Source organism: Oxyura jamaicensis, chromosome 1 (assembly GCF_011077185.1).
Source record: "Oxyura jamaicensis isolate SHBP4307 breed ruddy duck chromosome 1, BPBGC_Ojam_1.0, whole genome shotgun sequence".
In the NCBI taxonomy this organism is placed as follows: domain Eukaryota; kingdom Metazoa; phylum Chordata; class Aves; order Anseriformes; family Anatidae; genus Oxyura; species Oxyura jamaicensis.
Window position 1 is genome coordinate 137,553,922 of NC_048893.1, and position 17,547 is coordinate 137,571,468.

A 17,547-nucleotide genomic window follows, 5' to 3' on the forward strand; every position below is an offset into this window, starting at 1 on the left:
ATGAGTCCATTTCACACTTAAATATTCATAAAAGTAGTCTGTCAACTTTCTTTTGAAGTACATGGCAAAAACTGAACTAGCAACCCTGTCTTTAGCACTTCTCAGACATGCACGCAGCTACACACACAAATATAAACCAAAGTTGACAAAAAGCATGTAGAGGTCCAGGCTGTGGAAGATGCCAGCACCAGCAGCAACACAAGCTCAAGGGCCCGGTGGCAGCTAGAACTCCTGTGACCGGACACTTTTGTGGGGTGGCTTAAGAGATGTGGTCTTCTTAGGCAGAAGCTCAGGAAGAACATTGGGTAGCACCCCTCCTTGAGCAATGGTCACACAGGAGAAGAGCTTGTTCAGCTCCTCATCATTTCTCACAGCCAGCTGGATGTGCCGGGGCAGGATCCTGGATTTCTTGTTTTCCCGTGCAGCGTTCCCTGCCAGCTCCAAGATCTCTGCTGTCAGGTACTCCAGCACCGCAGCCAGGTAGATGGCAGAGCCAGGACCAACCCTGTCAGCATAGCCACCTCTCTTAAGGAGCCTGTAGACACGACCCACAGGAAAGAGCAAACCAGCCATGGATGATTTAGTTTTCTTCGGCACAAGCAGGAGCTTGGGGTTTTTCTTTTCACATTCAGACATTATAATATCAATCTAGTATAAAAGGAAGAGGAATTAAGCAACAAAATCACCACCACCAAAAGCTTAGCATTTAAGTTCCTTCCATCCTCCTCAGTCCACTGCCTAATTCCTGAGAAGCCATTTTCCTTTTCTCAGAAAGATTGCTAGCTGTTTCATACTTTTGTCTGAAGGAACAGATGGGTCTGGCTGCTCCTCTAGGAGTCTGACAAGTTTCCAGCCAAGAGGCATCTACAGGCTCAATCAGAGCAGCAGGCCAGCCATCTGCTAGACCTCCAGAACTTTTAAAGAGAGCAAAGTGGAACTTAGGAGCAAGGCCTTCTGTCCCAGCATAGGAGCATTGCTGTTAATGAGAAAATTTAAGCAAAGAAGGCTCCAAATACCTACGAGTGTCCAGAAACCCTACAGGGAATCTTCATTGAACTTACCTCTGATAAAATAAAACAAAAAAGCACCACACTAAGCAGCGCCCATAATCATAGCCTTGAGAGAGCCCATGCTAGAAATTATTATTTTTTTTTTCCTGTTGTTACATCAGAAAAATACATCTGCTGGAAACCACTTCAAGTGGATCTTGGTAAAGGTGAGGGGACCTACTGCTGCAAAGTAACAAGTCACAATGAGGAACAAGACTTATGAGGAGAGAAACTTTGTTTTTCACATCAGACACCAAAATTACTCAGCACACTATGCATCAGAGTACTACAAATGCACAAGTGCCATCTGCTTGTACAGTTTCTCCCATTTCAAGAAGTCTGTTACTTGTTACTGATAAAGTCTCTGCTATTGAACAGCACTAACTCCTCTTTAGTGTGTAACATAAAGCAGTTAAAAGATGAACATAGGGAGGTTCTGCTCCTGTGTATAGAATTGTTTTTGAGATTTGATCATTAGCTGTTTTTTAAGTAATGAGAGGCTCCACACAGATTTGATGAGGAACTAAAACAGATACCAAACCGAAGCCCTTAGAAATAGAATAAAAGGTTCTCACAAGAGGTTTCTGATAGCCCTAGGGGGAGAAAAAAAATAAAAGGTTTAGAACTAGCCCAGATAAGTAAATAAAATTAAATAACCACATGAACCAATGGCCTTATGCCAACTCAGAACTTACAAAACTTAAGAGTTTACCTAACACAAAGAAGTATAGCTTCTATTCTTAAGAAGAAAATTTTACCTGAACAGCTTATTACCCTTTTCTTCAAAAAAATCATAACCCAAATCTGCCAGACTACACTTCCTGTGAAGAGCTGCCCCCTTTTTAAACTCTGTAGAGGTAGCCACATTATCATTAGCACCTCTTCTGTCATTTAATGCCACCTGGGTGAGTGATGATTCAGCCTCTCAAAATGGAAAACAATCAAGGTCACAACAATTGAGCAACTCGATACAGTACTCAAGAGCACGTGAATTTGTCACTATTCCTTGTAGAGCTGCTTAGCACCTTGTCAGCTGATGTTCTCCTCTGAAAACATGCATATTATTTACCGACTTAATGAACAGCAATATCCCTGATTGGCAGTTCATTTATTTCAGCTGGATGGTGGCACAGCTCATCCTGCTGTAGTCATCAAGAAATAAACACAACGTTTACCACGGCAGTTTATGCTGGCGGCATTGGCCAAAGTGCCTTGTGACCCCACTACAGAGACTGAAGCTCAGTTCCTCTGACATTGGGTTGTCTGCGTACTATGGCTTGTCCCCACTTGCCACAGTTGTGTTTTTATTTTATTTTATTTTATTATTTTATTTTATTTTCCAAAGTCATGCATAGTTGTGTTGCAGGGCATAATATGTCCTTTCTAGAGTTGAGTGTAACTGAATCATTTTTTTTTTTTTCCCAATACGTAAGTGCTGAAGGGTTGAGCCCTGGCCCGATAGAAACTGTGACTGAGCAGATCGGTTAGAACTTATCCACCCTCTTGTCACTGCAAAGACAGAGGGGTGAGTTTGCAGATCACTCTGATACCTGGTTAATTTATAAAGGGCTTAAGCTATTGGCTAGAAGAAAGCAAATGAGATTGATTTTGATCAAAAAAATACCTAAAAAATGGACCTTTGAATTGGACCAGTACCTCACCACAGTCTTTGGTGTACCCACGCAGTCTTTGCGTGTAAGCAAAGACAAGGCCACACTGCTCCCTTAGTCTTTTGTCATACAGAAAATACCAGGGGAAGGCATTTCTAGAAGCTGCTCTAGAAGCTGTTTTGGACACTGGACATGCCTTGGGGGGATGTTTGGCGTGGTGCAGAGCAGAGCCACAGGAGCAGCACGATCACTAAAACAGTCCTCTTAGATCAGCAGATGATGCTATAGATGCCACACTTAAAACTGCATGAAATTAGTACCTCTCCAGTCTTTGCTCATTATTGCAAACATGTAGACTTTTGCTTGGTTGACAGAAATAATCAGTCCAAAACTTGTTTTCCTTTGCTGCGGTCAGATGGAGGAACAAATTTGATTTTCAGACGTTCATTTATCATATACCTCCATTTAATTGATGTGCTTTTTTTCCTCCATTAACAGGTGTAAACACTCAGCACATAGCTGAAGTTGCATGTAGCACATCCTTACTATATGCACAAAGCTGCAGACCTACTCCCACACGTTTTTACTTCAGTTGCAGGCTAGCCAAGACCTCATCAATTTGGTATACATTGACTCTTTCGGTTACCTACCACTGCAGAAATGAAGGTGGCTGCTCTGCCAGGTATCTTTCTCTCTTCACACTCCTGCCCAGGTGCAATTTTGAGACATTTATTGTGCATATCTCACACAGCTCTGATGTCTACCAGGATCATAAAACCCAACCTGTAGGCTCTGACACAACGATGCTTTGAGAGGGCAAAGGAGCCAGGTCGAACTCAACATGACAGACAGATCTTACTCAAATAACAGTCTGATGTTTGGCTGCAGGTTAGGAATCTGGCCCTTACCAGCAATTCTCTGTCAGATGCTGTGAACTTTGTGAGATGTTGCCCTGGGGCCAGACTGGTCCTAATACAGCTGCACCAGATCAGTGGTTTCCTCCTTGAGGGAGAAGCCTCAACATCCACTATGAACAGAGAGAAAATCCCAGGAATGCTCCTGAAGAAAGATTCAGGCAGTTGGTCAGCAATGGCCTAGGGGATTGCTTGGAGTGGAAGATGTTTGCTATTCTGCACTGATAGAAGTGGGACAGTCACCTCTAGTAGCAGCACAAACACTGTACCAGGTTTCAGATACACTTCCTATGGTCAGTACGACTATGACAAGGAGCCTCCTCATGTTGGAGGCTCTCTCTGCTGTATGGAGAGCTACAGCAAGCATTAAAGCAAAGGGTCAGTAGTTTCCAACGCAGAGTTCACCTGTGAGGTGCTGAACCAACTGCATTAGGAGTTTGTGATGGAAGATGAGTTCATATGAATAGCAATGCACCGTGACTCCTCTGCCTGCTCCACTGCTACTACTTAAAACATGTTTTTGAAAGTTAATATACTCTTATTTTTAAGAGGGTTATTTGGGTGGTATGCTAGACTTAAAGAAGAAAATCACATTTCTTGGATTCTTAGATCCCTGGAAGGAGAACAGTGAAGAGAAAGAACTTTGCTTTCTAATAAGTTTATTAGAAACTTTAAAAACATTAAAAATCAGTGGAAGAAGTACAAACAGATAAATCACATATAAATCAGTGCTACTGACTCCCATCATCCATAAGTGCACAGAACAGACCAGGAAAAGCAAGTTTCACTGGCTACCACGTTGTTCTTCAGAAGGAGCAGCACTTGAGACAGTTTTCTTTGGAAGGAGCTCAGAAAGGATATTTGGCATAACCCCTCCTTGAGCAATGGTCACACAGGAGAAGAGCTTGTTCAGCTCCTCATCATTTCTCACAGCCAGCTGGATGTGCCGGGGCAGGATCCTGGATTTCTTGTTTTCCCGTGCAGCGTTCCCTGCCAGCTCCAAGATCTCTGCTGTCAGGTACTCCAGCACTGCAGCCAGGTAGATGGCAGAGCCAGGACCAACCCTGTCAGCATAGCCACCTCTCTTAAGGAGCCTGTAGACACGACCCACAGGAAACTGCAGTCCAGCCAGGGCTGATTTAGTTTTCCTTGGTGTAGCTCCAGGTTTGCCAGCCACCACATTCTTCTTTCCACGTCCAGACATCTTGACTGGCACAAAAAGATAAAGGATTTGAGACCTTGGAAGGGCAAGAAGAGATTACAGCCAGGTGAGTTACATTTCCTACTCTTCCACATCAAGAAGATAGCATGGTCTTTTTGCAAGGGAATGGAGAGCTACCCACCACAGTTCATTAACAGCAGACCTAGGATTTTACTTCTACTGCCCTTTTATAGCCTGCCTTTTGGTGAAAGGCCTTTTCATAAAATAAGAGTGGTTTGAAAAGCTGTAAAGACTTATTGAAGCAGATATGAGGAGCTCCAGAAAAAAAAAAAAGTTTTTCTCTGGGACTTAGTTTGTATTGGAGATTGGGGCACAATGGATCATCTTATATAGACTTACATCATCTTAATCGTCTTATACGAGACCGTTCTTAAACACTACAACTGCTTTCTCATATTTAACTTGAGGCTAAGTCTGTCTCTTTATCCAAGAGGAATCTGTATTCCAAGTTCTCCCATTATTCAGATCTTCATTTTAAGTATGAAGAGTGAGAGATTCCTACTACCCCCAGCAGCTTACACCTAGATACTCCAAGAATTTTTATACAAGTTTCTAAATTAATTCCCTGAGGGACGTTCTCTAGCTGCCATGAGAATACTAAGGCTGCTTCGCACTAGTAAAAGGAAGAATCAGCTTGGACAGAATGCTGCTAACAAAAATAGACATTATAGCCAATTTAGAAGGAAGTCAAGAATAATGAATTCAGTCCAATTAGAATTGGAAAAATACTTATCTAAATATTGTTTAGAATCTGAGTAAATAAGATAGTTAACTTTCAGCACAGCTGTTTGTAATATAAAAGAACATCCATCACCAGATTAACATAGCTTTTGTTTATTTTTTATAGAAGTGTAAATATTTAAGAAAAATCAGAGTAAGACTTCAGAGCAAAGAACCAAACCAGATAATAATAATAATAAAAAACAACCCATAACAAAATCCAAGCAAACCAAGCCATAGGTCATTGCCTCTATTATCAGACCAGCCCCCCCTCCCCCCAGTTATTTTCTAATTATTCTCATTACAGATGTACTATAAATATAATTTATAAAATAACCCCACATTTTTCACCACATACTATAGATGAAAAAGATAAATTGTTACCTTCCAAAAAAAATAATAAAATCTTATTTTGGCCCAGTCTGTGCCTTGCTACAGCCCACACTCAAAGGCAAACAAGCCACATATCATCCATCCTAGGCAGCAGTGCCTTTTTATTAGCAACCTTTTCTCCTCATTAGTGGGTCACCTGGACAATTAATGAGCCATTCCCACCTGTGGCTCACCTTCCTCCTAACCCTTGATTTGAGGGAAAAGGAAGAAATACATTACAGACACCCTGAAGTGAATTCTCTGGGGGGAAGCAAGCCTGTCTCGAAGGGCCAAGCTACAGCTATATTTCAGTCTCTCCGAGACAGTGCCAGCTCTTAGCCACTCTGCCTGGAGTATTTCTGTCCGTACACCATGTGTAAAAACAATCTTCTCTTTCCTGCTGAGGCTTGATCTTCCAAAGCTCATAGAGGAAATGCGATTTATAAATGCCATGTATTTTTAGTTGGGTGAGAGAGGTGGAAAAAGCGTATTATGTGTGCCCTAGGCAGAAGGAGATTTTGGGTGAAGGGGACAGAGAGGCTGTTAGCTTTGCTCGTATTGTGTGAACAAAGCCCCATCAAGTGACAGGAGGGGGCTGCTCCTAAGACTTGGGGCTCTTCTTGCAACTCAAGGTTTGCTGTGGGAACAATCCTGATGCTCAGGGCCGTTGGTTAGTTCCTCTGAGTTAACCTGGGCAAGAATCTCACCTAATGCAAGTGAATGTTTTCATGCACCTTTTAAACAACGAGAGCACGTTCTGTTTATGCTCATGCTCTTTCTGTGTTTGCTTCCTGGTGTTCGGAACAGGTTGCAACCAGCAACCTGCAAGACGATGGTGAGTGGTGTGTTTCAGGCACAGAAGATGAATATTAAACTAACACATTCTCTGTAAAGCCCATGTTTTTAATAAAACAGTTGCACACTGAAAACTGGCACAGAGGTAGACGGAGTTGTTTCTCTGCATGACCAGAACAAACACAGTCCTGAGGCCAGTGTGCTGGTTGTGGTGGGGCAGTTTTCTGGGGACCCAGAGCTAGGCTCCCCATTCCTGGATGAGTTTGCAGGCCACCAGGCTAAGGCACAAAATGAGGGTGAGGCAGGAGCAGGCCTCTTCCCCCTTCTACTCTGCTGTGTGCTTTTCAGAAGAATCATAGAATCATTAAGGTTGGAAGAGACCTTCAAGATCACCTGGTCCAACCATTAACCTACTACCAATGTCACCCACTAAACCATGTCCCTAAGCCACTCAATTCTTTTAAGTGGCAGAGGTGCCTGTTTTTAGGGAATGCTGATCCTAAATGGGATGGTGGGGGCATGGACGATAATTATGGGCTAAAAAAAAGATAATATGTAGTTTAGATTTATTTATTTATTTAAACACAGCATCAAAAGAAAAATGAGGAGAGGAGCCAGTGAAGCAATAAGACAGGATGTGAAATACAGACAATAGACTCAATGCAGAATAAAGGAAAGTGTCACGAAGAAGAACTAAGGCAGAGGAGAGCTCCAAACCTCACTAAATGTATTTGCATGCTTATAGGGAAATGTTCCCTAGGGTTGAAAGTTTATTTATTTATTTATTTATCTTCTGTGATGGTGCTTAGTTTGGTTTACATGTTTACGAAATCATTATGGCTGAGGTTGGAAGGGACCTCTGGAGGCCATCTGGTGCTCAAGCGGGGACTCCTAAAGCAGGTTGCTCTAGGACCAACAGGTTTAGTGTAGCGTCAGGAAGCTGTCTGGTGAGGGTGAGGAGCTGAGGCTGTGCCCAGCTCAGCCTGCTGTCTGCTAGGCATACCATGCCCCAGGGCCACGCTGCTTCCCCTGCACAACTTTGGTGGCCAACAAGGACAAGCTAGCCAGGGCTGAGCAGGAGCAGTAGGGCTCTGTGGCCACATCACGAGGGTACCCATGAACTTATGTTAGAGCAGGGAACACAAGAACTCCAGTTCTGACCCACAGAAGATGCACCTTCTCTTTCTCCATCACATCCATGATTATGTTGATTTGAGGGGTATGAGGAGAGGGTGGGGCATCTCCGTATGCATTGTTTTACTGTAATGGAATTATTAAGGATTTTATTGCATTAAAGCCCCACTGAGAGGGGCACTGGGCATTGCAGTGCTGTCTGCTCTGACGGCAATGCAGTGCTGTCTGCTCTAATGCAAATCTCGAGGGACCCTGAGGAAATGGAGACCGCATAGCCTCATTCCACAGCAGGTCACCGGGACAGATAGGCGAGCCTGGGATTTGCAATGACCCACTGCAAACTGTGAAAACTGTGGGAACTGTGGGATGGCTTTAAATGCTCCAAGTGGAGACCACCAATTTGTGAGTCACGGCCCCTTTACAGTGGTGCAAAACAATCCCTGCTTGGGGAAGACTGTGATGCTGTACTTAGCTATGTGGGGCAGTTTGACACCAAGGTGAGGGATACTTTGTCGGTATCTCAAATCAAAGCTGAAAAGGCATGGCACTTTCTTAACCAGGAAAGCCTGCTATCAGTCCTGAGAAAAAATGAGAAGGCCCCATCAAGCCTATAATTTAAAGAGTCGTATCAGAGAGCAGCTCGGGTTGGAGAGGACCTTAAAGACCACGTAACTCCAACATCCCTGTCATTGGCAAGGATGCTACCCACTAGGTCAGGTTGCCCAGGGCCTCATCCAGCCTGGCCTTGAACACCTCCAGGGATGGGGCATAGACAGCTTCTCTGGGCAAAAAGGATCTGGGAAGCATTGCATATATTTTCACTGGGATTGACTAAAACGCGGCATTCCTTGGAATGCTGTGGTTTTGCCTGGAACATAGAAACTAAAAACAGGCTTTTCAAAAATAAACGTTGCTAGGCGTCCCAAGAGGAGCTAAGACGAGGGGTTCCTTGATTACTGACTGAGTAATTATTAACAAGGATGTGGTGCTTGATACTAAACCCTTTTCCTGTTACCACGCCGCAGCACTGGGCGGCAGCTGAGACTGAAACCTCGCGCGGAAGGGAATACGAGAAACCCTTCCAGCCCCGAAGAGGGGGAGCCATGCCACACGCTCAGCCTCCCTCCCAAGGCCGAAACCCTTCGCTATGTCTAACCCGGAGCCACCAGGCCGGGCCGGCAGGGCCTTATTAGGCGCTGAAGGAAGCGGCGGCCCTGGCCCGGCCCCGCTCCGCCCCGCTCCGCCTCCCCCAGGCCGCGCCGCGCACGCCGGGACCGGGCCCAGCCCAGCGCCGCCGCACCCGGGGCCCCGGACCCGGCACCGCCGGCAAGATGCAGGTGAGGGCCCGGGGGACCCGGGCAACAGGGCCGGGGTGCGGGGAAGCTGGGTGGGGGCCGCCCCGGTGCTCCCCGCGGGGCCGGGCTCGGGCTCCGCCGCACCCCGGAGCTCCCCGCTGGGGCGGGCGGGCCCGGCATGGCCCCCGTGCGGGGGGTGCGTTGCGGGTTGGGCTCCCGCCTGTCTCTCGTTCTATTTCTGCTTATTATTTCTTTCTTTCTTAATTTGAAGTACAGGGTTTATTTTGCTGCTGTAGTAAGCGGAGGGGCGGGTGGGCTGCTGGCTTTTTTTTTTTTTTTTTTTTTTTTTTTTTTTTCTTTCTCGTTATTTCTTTGATCCTTATTTAACTCCCAGTTCAGAAGTGCTGCGTCTAGAGGTGAGGTGCAGCCTTGGGCAGGTTTAGTGCGAGCTGTACCGAAAGGAGGTGCTGCGAGACAGCAGGCGGTGTGTGCTGTGCTCGGGGACTTGGCTCAGGTCAGGGAGGAGCCAAAATCAGAGCACGGGTGTTTACCACCGAGTTTTTCTGCTTAAAACAAGAAACTGCTGCGTAACTTGAGCTTTTCAGCAATACGTAGGAGCCTATTGGCATTCTTCTGTGGGGTTATGGGAGCTGTTCCCTTACAAAAACTTTTAAAATTCGGGAATAACCTAGGCTTAGATTTAGAACCGCTCCCTAGCAGCGGCCTTACCCAGCCGTGACCATGTCACCTCTCTCCAAGTGCTGCTGTAGTCACGCCGACAGACTCCGCCAAGGGGGCTCTGCCAGCGTGTGCACAGCTCGGTCCACAGGGCTGGCGCCCATCTGTTTCCTAACCCGTGCTTCCCAAGGCAGTGACCTGTTCTGCTGAGCACTGTGTCCAGCACGTGTCCCCTGTCACCCTGCTTCTGCCCCTCTCACCTTGTGAGAGCTGCAGTGGTGCTTGTAACACTTCAAATTCTTGTGACTTGCCAAGATGTGCTGTGAGTGGGGTGAAATAAAACCAAGTCACTTGTTTGTTTTTTTTCCTGGACCCTCTTGGGGCTACAAGGAAGCCTCAGCACCAGGAGGGTGCACGCTGAATTCCTGATGATATGCAGACCGTTACCGCTGTATCAATGCCGTGTGTCCCTTGAAAAACTTGCCTGTGTTAACTTGTGATGTGTCAAAGTTCTTCTTGAATGCATGTCATCCATTTCTTGATTCTATGTAGGACCCCGACAAAGACACAGAGTGGAATGACATCCTGCGCAAGAAAGGTATCCTTCCTCCAAAGGAAAACCTCGAAGAACAGGAGCGTGCAAAGGAAGAGGAGCAGCTTATGATCCTTCAGAAGTCTCTTGGTGAGTTTACGTGCCTGTGAAGCAATGTTCCCTTTTCTAAACCTGTAAGGGATACCAAAGCTAATTCTTGTGTAGTGTGGCCATCTGTTACCAATATCAGACAAATACGTTCCTGAATATGTGGCGTCTTCTGGGACAGAAAGACTTTGTTCTCAATGCCAGTGCCATGTTTTTATAAATGTAAATGTTTCCAAACTGAAATAAGAACACTCTTTGGGGAGTTTGTCATATGGAAGCATAAATAAAAGTATCTAATGAACATGATCGTTACCTGTTGCATGCTTCCTCTATTATTCAGGCATCCGTGCTGTATTGTATGTCTCTGCTGCAGTCACAGAACTTGAGAGCTAGCTCAGGTACTTCTATACACGTGTAGCCAGCCTTTGGCTCAGTCCTTTACATCACTGTCCTTCCATTTATATGTATAAAGTGCATAATAATTTCTACAAATCCAGTAACAACAATTTTGCAGGAAAAAAAAAACACATTTCCTGTAGTTAATATATCCTTAAAATAAATAAATATTGTTGGACTGAAAGGCTGAGTTTTGCCAGAATGAGACTTTTGCTGATTTGATATTGCTTCTGTTCTAGTGAAGACTTACGAGGACATGACTCTGGAAGAGCTAGAAGAAAATGAAGATGAATTTAATGAGGAAGATGAGAAAGCTATTGAAATGTACAGGTTAGAGCATTGTACAGAACTTGGTTGTAATCAAAACTGGAGCATGTGGTTGGTTTTTTGTTTTGTTTTATAGATAGACACACTATTAGGTGGTATCAAAGAGAGGAAGGATGTTCTTAGGCATGATGCTAGAAAAACTGCAATGTATTTCTGATCTCATGTGGACCTTCTGAGTGTCTTTAATAGGATAGTGGAGTCTAAATTCAATGCCCTTTATTTACAGATAATGTATGCCCACTGAGTGAATAGTGAAATGGGGACTGTGAGAGTTTTGATAATCACCTTCAAGTTTTCTCAGTTTTTGTAGGAATGACAATAAGTTGCTGCATAATTTTGATTGCCGTGTTGATTTGCCATCATCTTTTTCGTCTCATGATTTTTACCATCTGGTTTGGTAGCGTAGTATCTGCAGATGAAATGTCTGCTGAGGGCAGAGATGACAAATTCCATTCACGAAACATAGTTGTACTTCTTGTATGTTGATGGCTTTAACCTGTGATTCAAACGTAAGAACATCTATAGCCTACATTAACTTAGTTTTGTTGCTCTGGGATTTGAAGATGTTTGTAATTTGCCTCTGAAGTCTAGATTTACACTATAAATATTTTTCTGTCAAAAATGCATCTGTTTTTAAGATTTCTTTTCTTGTTGTTCAGACAGCAAAGGTTAGCAGAAATGAAAGCAGCTCAAATGAAGAACAAATTTGGGGAAGTTTTGGAGATTTCTGGAAAAGATTACGTTCAAGAGGTTACAAAAGCTGGAAAAGGTATATGGGTAGTCCTGCACCTCTACAAACAAGGGTAAGAATTTTTCTGTTAAATCTTTCATGGTCAATGGCTGAAAATACTCTAGACAAGTGTATAGGTAATGTAGAAATTAAGGAACTGATTCTGGAGTTGAAAGAAATGTTGAATTAATAATTTCTGTCCTGTTGGCTGAAGACAGACAAACTTTGCTCTTAAGGGCAAAGTTTTTTTTTTTTAAAGGATGTTACCAGGAATTGTCTCTTTTATATACACACACTGTACTGTGTGATTAGTCTGCCTACAGAAATAGAGGTCTTCCCATTTCCTCTGCTATGGAAATACTTATCTTTGAAAATTATTTTGGGTAAAGTGCAAAGTTTTTTTGCTCTTAGAAGAATCACTGTGTGGCTTTGACCTGTTTGCTAGATGCATAAAGACAAAGTGAACAAGGTTTTCATCCTGTCAGCATAATGGAATATCTTGTTTAAACAGGTCTTATAAGTAGATATAATTTTCTGGGAAGGTCTAGAAATACTTGATTTTGTTTGTCGTCTCTGATTGCCTCGTGGGTATTTGTTGTCATTAGCTTTCTCATTTCCAGGAGTTGCTTTGCTTTCTGTTTTACCTGTGCTCGTGCAATTTTCAAACACTGTATCTCGTAAACCAAACTCTTTGTATGAAAGGGGGAAAGTGGTACTGCTAATATTTTTTATTAAAAAAACAAACAGCCTCCAGTGATGCTGACTTCCTTTGAATGCTGGAGTACTGGACTACGAAAGTATTCAGAAGTTGTTTCTGGTACATTTGTCTCTCTGTTGAACTGTTATTTCTGACCTTCTTGTGAAGATTACTGTCCAGCATGTCTTTTAGTTTTTCTTATGCATGTCTCTTACTATTCTTTACAGAATTCCACTCTGTGCCTTAATAAATCAACATTTGAATGGGCTTGCAAGAAAGTTCAGAGATGTGAAATTCATCAAAGCTATCTCTACCACCTGCATACCCAACTACCCCGATAAGAATCTGCCTACAATATTTGTTTACCTCGAAGGAGACATCAAAGCTCAGTTCATTGGGCCTTTGGTGTTTGGTGGCATGAACTTAACAAGGGATGGTGAGTGTCTGCATCTTAAATATTCCAAAGGAAAAGTGAAAATAGTGAACAGTTTTGCTGGGAAAGAAAGAAGTGAAGTGGGAATTAAGAGAATGGAGATCACTCAAAGTCATGAGGGTTGGTTGTTTTTTTCCCCACCCTTTTGGCTTAACAATGTGATTGAAGCTATATTGTAAAAGCAGCAAGTGGTTGGGTAGGTCAAGATATAGGTATTGTTTTTATGTGTATGTAAGTATTCACACCTTGTGTCCTGTGAAGCAAATTTTCCTGAATATATTAAAAGGGCATGTCATACCCCCCACACTCTTTTTTTAACCTAAAAGACTGATCTTGCCCCCAGTTGTGTGTGTTCTCTCTCGGAGATGGCAGCATGTTAAGCTCCTGCCTCACCAGGGCCCTGCGGGGAGTGGCTGTTGCCTTGCCGGGAGGTCATGGTTTTCCTCCTTTCTGCTTCAGCCCTTCTGGTGGCAGATCAGGGTCATGCAGCCTTATCAGGGTGATGTGCTTCGGGAGGTTAGGGTAGCGGGGCTGTGCCACAGGCCTTGCAGAGCACCGTGGCTCTGCAGAAAAGCTGTTATTTGGAGAGGTTGGTAGGGAATGGTGTCGTAAAGCAGTGCTTGAAGACAGGCCAGCAGTGGAAAAGGCTCTTCTTGTTGGAAAGTAATGCAACTGTGATGCAGTTTGGTGGATTTTATTGGAGATAGAAGGATACTCATCAGCTTTCTGAGTAGGTGTATTGGTCCAGATGCCTTCAAGCTTTTTCAAGGTCGGACTTAAGGGCATCTATATCTGAAGTGAACCATGAATAAGGAGCATTTCAGGACCCTGCTGAGCAATGGCAGCTGCCTATATTGGCATAGAGTGCAGAGGGTTGTTGTTGTTGTTGTTTTTAATAAAACTCTGAAATTTATGGATTACCTTGAATGTGTGCTGTAGAAAACACTACTCTGTCTGAAATGTCAGAAGGAGAAAAGCTCACCAGTGAGATCGCTAATTTGAGAATAACTAACTCTGTATTTAGAGGTTGCCTAATTATGCACTGAAGGAAGCAATGGTAGCAGAACAGAGTCATCTTTCTCCCATTTCTAGCTCATAAATAATTGATTTTGAGGGATCCAAAGGTAGCTGAGCCAGCTTAATTCAGTCATTGCAAAAAGCTAGGTACTGAAATTCTACACTTTCTTTTATTTTATTCTTTTTCTTATTATCCCCTAAGTCTAGGTGACTTCCACTGGAGATTAAAGAAAGTGTGAGGCTGTATTCATTAGTCTGTAATGTCTGAAGGAAATTAGATTTAATGATGGGTTTTGCAGCACAACTAGGAGAGAGGTTTCAACTGTGTGTTGTATTGACTTTCTACCACTTCTGGAAAGCAATCCAGTTTGGGTCTATGTAGTAATAGGCCCACTACTGATGGTGGAGTTTCTTTTACTGTCTTGAAAGGAACGAATACTCAGTGCATGGAGTAGTGGGAAAGGGGTAGATTGCATCTATAGAGTACCTCCCTGAAAAATACCTAGAATTCAGATGTATAAATGGAATTGCTGCTTTTCTTTTGCCACTCAGGAAACAATCTATTCCCTACGTTTTCTGCCTGTGATGGACTTGCTGTATGATGCAAACAGCTGTAATGTATTGGCAGTAGATGTGCAAACCTGGCTTCTGTCCTTACGTGGGTAGAAAGGAGGTGGTATTCTTTCCCCAGGAGAGCTGCCTTACCTAAAGCTGCTGCTCTGTATCAATTCTCTCTTTGCTCCCCGTTGTAAAGGGAGCAGGGGGCACAGGGTGTGATGTGGGTGGGCTGCAGAGCAGTGCTCTGAGCCTGTACTTTGGCTCTGTGCCCTGGGCCGAGATCCATGCCAGCACTCTTGAGTCCTGAAGGGAGAGGTTGGCTGCTGTGGGTGTGGGAGATGGGGCAGGGGCTGGCACCGGGACCAGAGGGTGGTGGGGGACAGGGAGGAGTAGAACAGGGCCCTGGTTTTGGTGGGTTTGATGGTAGGGTGAGAAATCAGCTGGGAAAGCAGGGGTGGAAGAATTGTCAAGGCCTGAGGTTCTTTTCTCCTTTTGAGAGTAAACCAGAAAGGCAAAGAACTGTGTATTGAGGTAAGTAAGCATATGTGGAAAAATATGTGGAAAAAAAAACAGTTTGCTGCCCCATATTTATGGCACTCTCATTTTGCTCCATGCAGAACTGGAGTGGAAGATTTCGGAGTCAGGTGCCATCAAGACAGACCTTGAGGAGAACCCCAGGAAGCAGATCCAGGACCAGCTCATGTCCTCAATTAGGGCGTGTGCCCCAACCAGGGGAGAGAGTGACTCAGAGGATGACTAACTCCTGCATCAGCATCAAGAGTGATACAATAGACCTGCAGCCCGTGTTCCCGTCTAAAGCACTGGAGATGATCATCGAGTTCTTGCTGAACCCCAGAAGAGTGGTATTTCAAGACAGTCATTTATCTAGAAATTCAAAGGTGGTTGTTTTCTTGTGGAGGTGGGGAGGAATTTATTGCAATTTCACTTAAGATCCTGAAAGACATTTTATATTATGAAGCTTGAGTAAATATTACTCAAAAGGTTTAAAATACAGGCATCACTAGACACAAAAGTCTCTTGTTATTATTTTAATAAATTGATGACTTTTTAAAAATATGAAATATGAAGTGGCCTAAGGCCTAATAGTTTTGACATGATTGTGTGTATGAACAGCTGTTCTTAATATGACGAGTTATAGCAGAATGTTGTCAGAAGGGCCACTGTGAGCTGGGGGTGCAAGCATCTCCAGAGATGCTGGTGATGGCCATCATCTCCTGGGACCTGCCAAGTCCAGAACTCCCTTTCATGCCCAATTATTTGCATAGCAGCAATACTTCCTCTTTTGCAGGGAGCTGGATCTCCAACAGCACGCTACTAATCAGGAAAGAAAATTCAAGGCAGTGGCACTCCATTGTGAAGTTGTTGACTTCTTGCACAAAACCAGAAGTCTGATGTGTTACTACAGTAGTGGCATTGCCAAATAAGAGGGAAAGTGACGTTTGAAGATGTCTTCCTATATTAAAACAAAACCCTCCCATCTCCTTTCTAAGGAAGGCTCAATTTGTCTAAGCTTGGGCTACCAAGCTTGGAGCTTTTGCTGAGAAGCCTGTCCCATGGACACGTTATATCACTGGATTCTGTGGGTGGATGGTACAGAACGTAACACTGTTTAAGCAAAAGTTTGGTTTTTAAGTTTTGTGTTGTTTCACAATAACTTAAGCATGTTTCCTGCATTTTATCTCCCCAGTAAAATCTAATATTTAGCTTAAACAACAAACAGCTTCACCTGAAACTCAAGAAACAGTTACAAGACCCTGATGCAAAGCTTTATTTTTGAAATCTTGATGGGGATTTGGGTTTCGCTTCAGTCTTTTTGTCTTTCAAACAGGTAAAACATTAACACTGGAAGTGAGCAAAAGTGCAGTAGGATAAAAACCGATAAGTAGTGATTTACACATTGTACATACTGCTACACTTCCCTTGACACTGGAATATCCAAACTGCTATCAGACCTGGTGTTTTTTGGGTACTTATCTATGGCTTCTTACAGTCTAGGAAGAGGACAACTCCTGCCCAGAAAAGCCAAGAAGTGACCTCTATAGAGGATTAACCTACTTTATGTTAAACAGGTTCTAGCAGAAGTCAGCACATTTTGTTTATTCTTGCCCTCATTTAACTGTACTTTTCTTCACATCTTAGAATGACCTCTGAGCACATCAGCTGGGTTTCTTTTGGAGGAAGCCAACCCAGCTACCAAAGAGCATTTGATCCAAAAAGCTACATTAAAGCTAGTCTGAAATGAGACCTTCTGAAACGTGCATGGAGTGAATGTCACATCCTCAGCCTCTGTCTCTCCACATCTGCTGCTCTTAGCATTTCAGATGACTCAATGCGGTCATAGCTGTTGTACTCCTCTCACTTTGTTTTTGAAGTTTATCAAACTTTCTAGGAAGGAGGGTAAAATCTACAGTCTATTTTGTGTCATTGCTGCAACAACTTTAAATTAAAATCAGATTTAAAAAGTAACACTTAGATAAATTTCTGTTTCTGTCATTCCCTCTCTTGATCCTCTGCAAGGAGAGAGAGTGGCAATAAATTCTGTATGTGGGCTTTTCTAGTTTTCTAGGCTGTTAATTCATAGACAGAACTGGAGAAACCAGCACTGTGTTCTGTTCTGCGTCCAGTACTTGCTGACTGTCAGCAGCTCTGTGCCTACATTTTTCCATCTCTAAAATATAAATCCTTCATCTTGTTAGTGCCTTTGAGGTTCATCGATGGGAAGAGCCAGCTTCTTTAATAAGACTTGCCTAATCTCTTCTCCTCTTCCTTTTGCAAGCTGACGGAGTATGGAAGCCAAGCACATCTTCCATGAAGTCATTATTGTTGTCTCAGGCGTTTTTTAAATGGATTCCAAGAAGCAGCTGTCATCCTTGTATAGTTATAAAGCTTGCCTAGTATGGAGCTTCAGCTAGCTCCAGGAAGGACTTCACCTTAGGTAG

At 43.6% G+C, this 17,547-nt stretch overlaps 3 protein-coding genes across 3 annotated transcripts; 1 reads left to right on the plus strand and 2 right to left on the minus strand.

The window, feature by feature from the left end:
• Window positions 1–222: 222 nt before the first annotated feature.
• LOC118171600 (histone H2A type 2-B-like) lies at window positions 223–573 on the minus strand. The gene has a single exon (XM_035334863.1). It carries the CDS (start codon window positions 571–573, stop codon window positions 223–225), a length of 351 nt encoding a protein of 116 aa, XP_035190754.1.
• A 3,642-nt stretch (window positions 574–4,215) lies between these two features.
• LOC118160973 (histone H2A-beta, sperm-like) lies at window positions 4,216–6,007 on the minus strand. Its single transcript, XM_035316068.1, has 3 exons — window positions 5,919–6,007; window positions 5,513–5,521; window positions 4,216–4,784 (listed from the first exon to the last, which is right to left on the minus strand). The coding sequence occupies exon 3, from the start codon at window positions 4,775–4,777 to the stop codon at window positions 4,358–4,360; it is 420 nt and encodes a 139-aa protein (XP_035171959.1). The 5' UTR covers window positions 4,778–4,784; window positions 5,513–5,521; window positions 5,919–6,007; the 3' UTR covers window positions 4,216–4,357.
• A 2,990-nt stretch (window positions 6,008–8,997) lies between these two features.
• Window positions 8,998–16,077, plus strand: PDCL3 (phosducin like 3). Its single transcript, XM_035316077.1, has 6 exons — window positions 8,998–9,153; window positions 10,342–10,471; window positions 11,065–11,155; window positions 11,812–11,955; window positions 12,807–13,015; window positions 15,205–16,077. Exons 1-6 carry the CDS (start codon window positions 9,148–9,150, stop codon window positions 15,345–15,347), a joined length of 723 nt encoding a protein of 240 aa, XP_035171968.1. The 5' UTR covers window positions 8,998–9,147; the 3' UTR covers window positions 15,348–16,077.
• The last annotated feature ends 1,470 nt before the right edge of the window (window positions 16,078–17,547 follow it).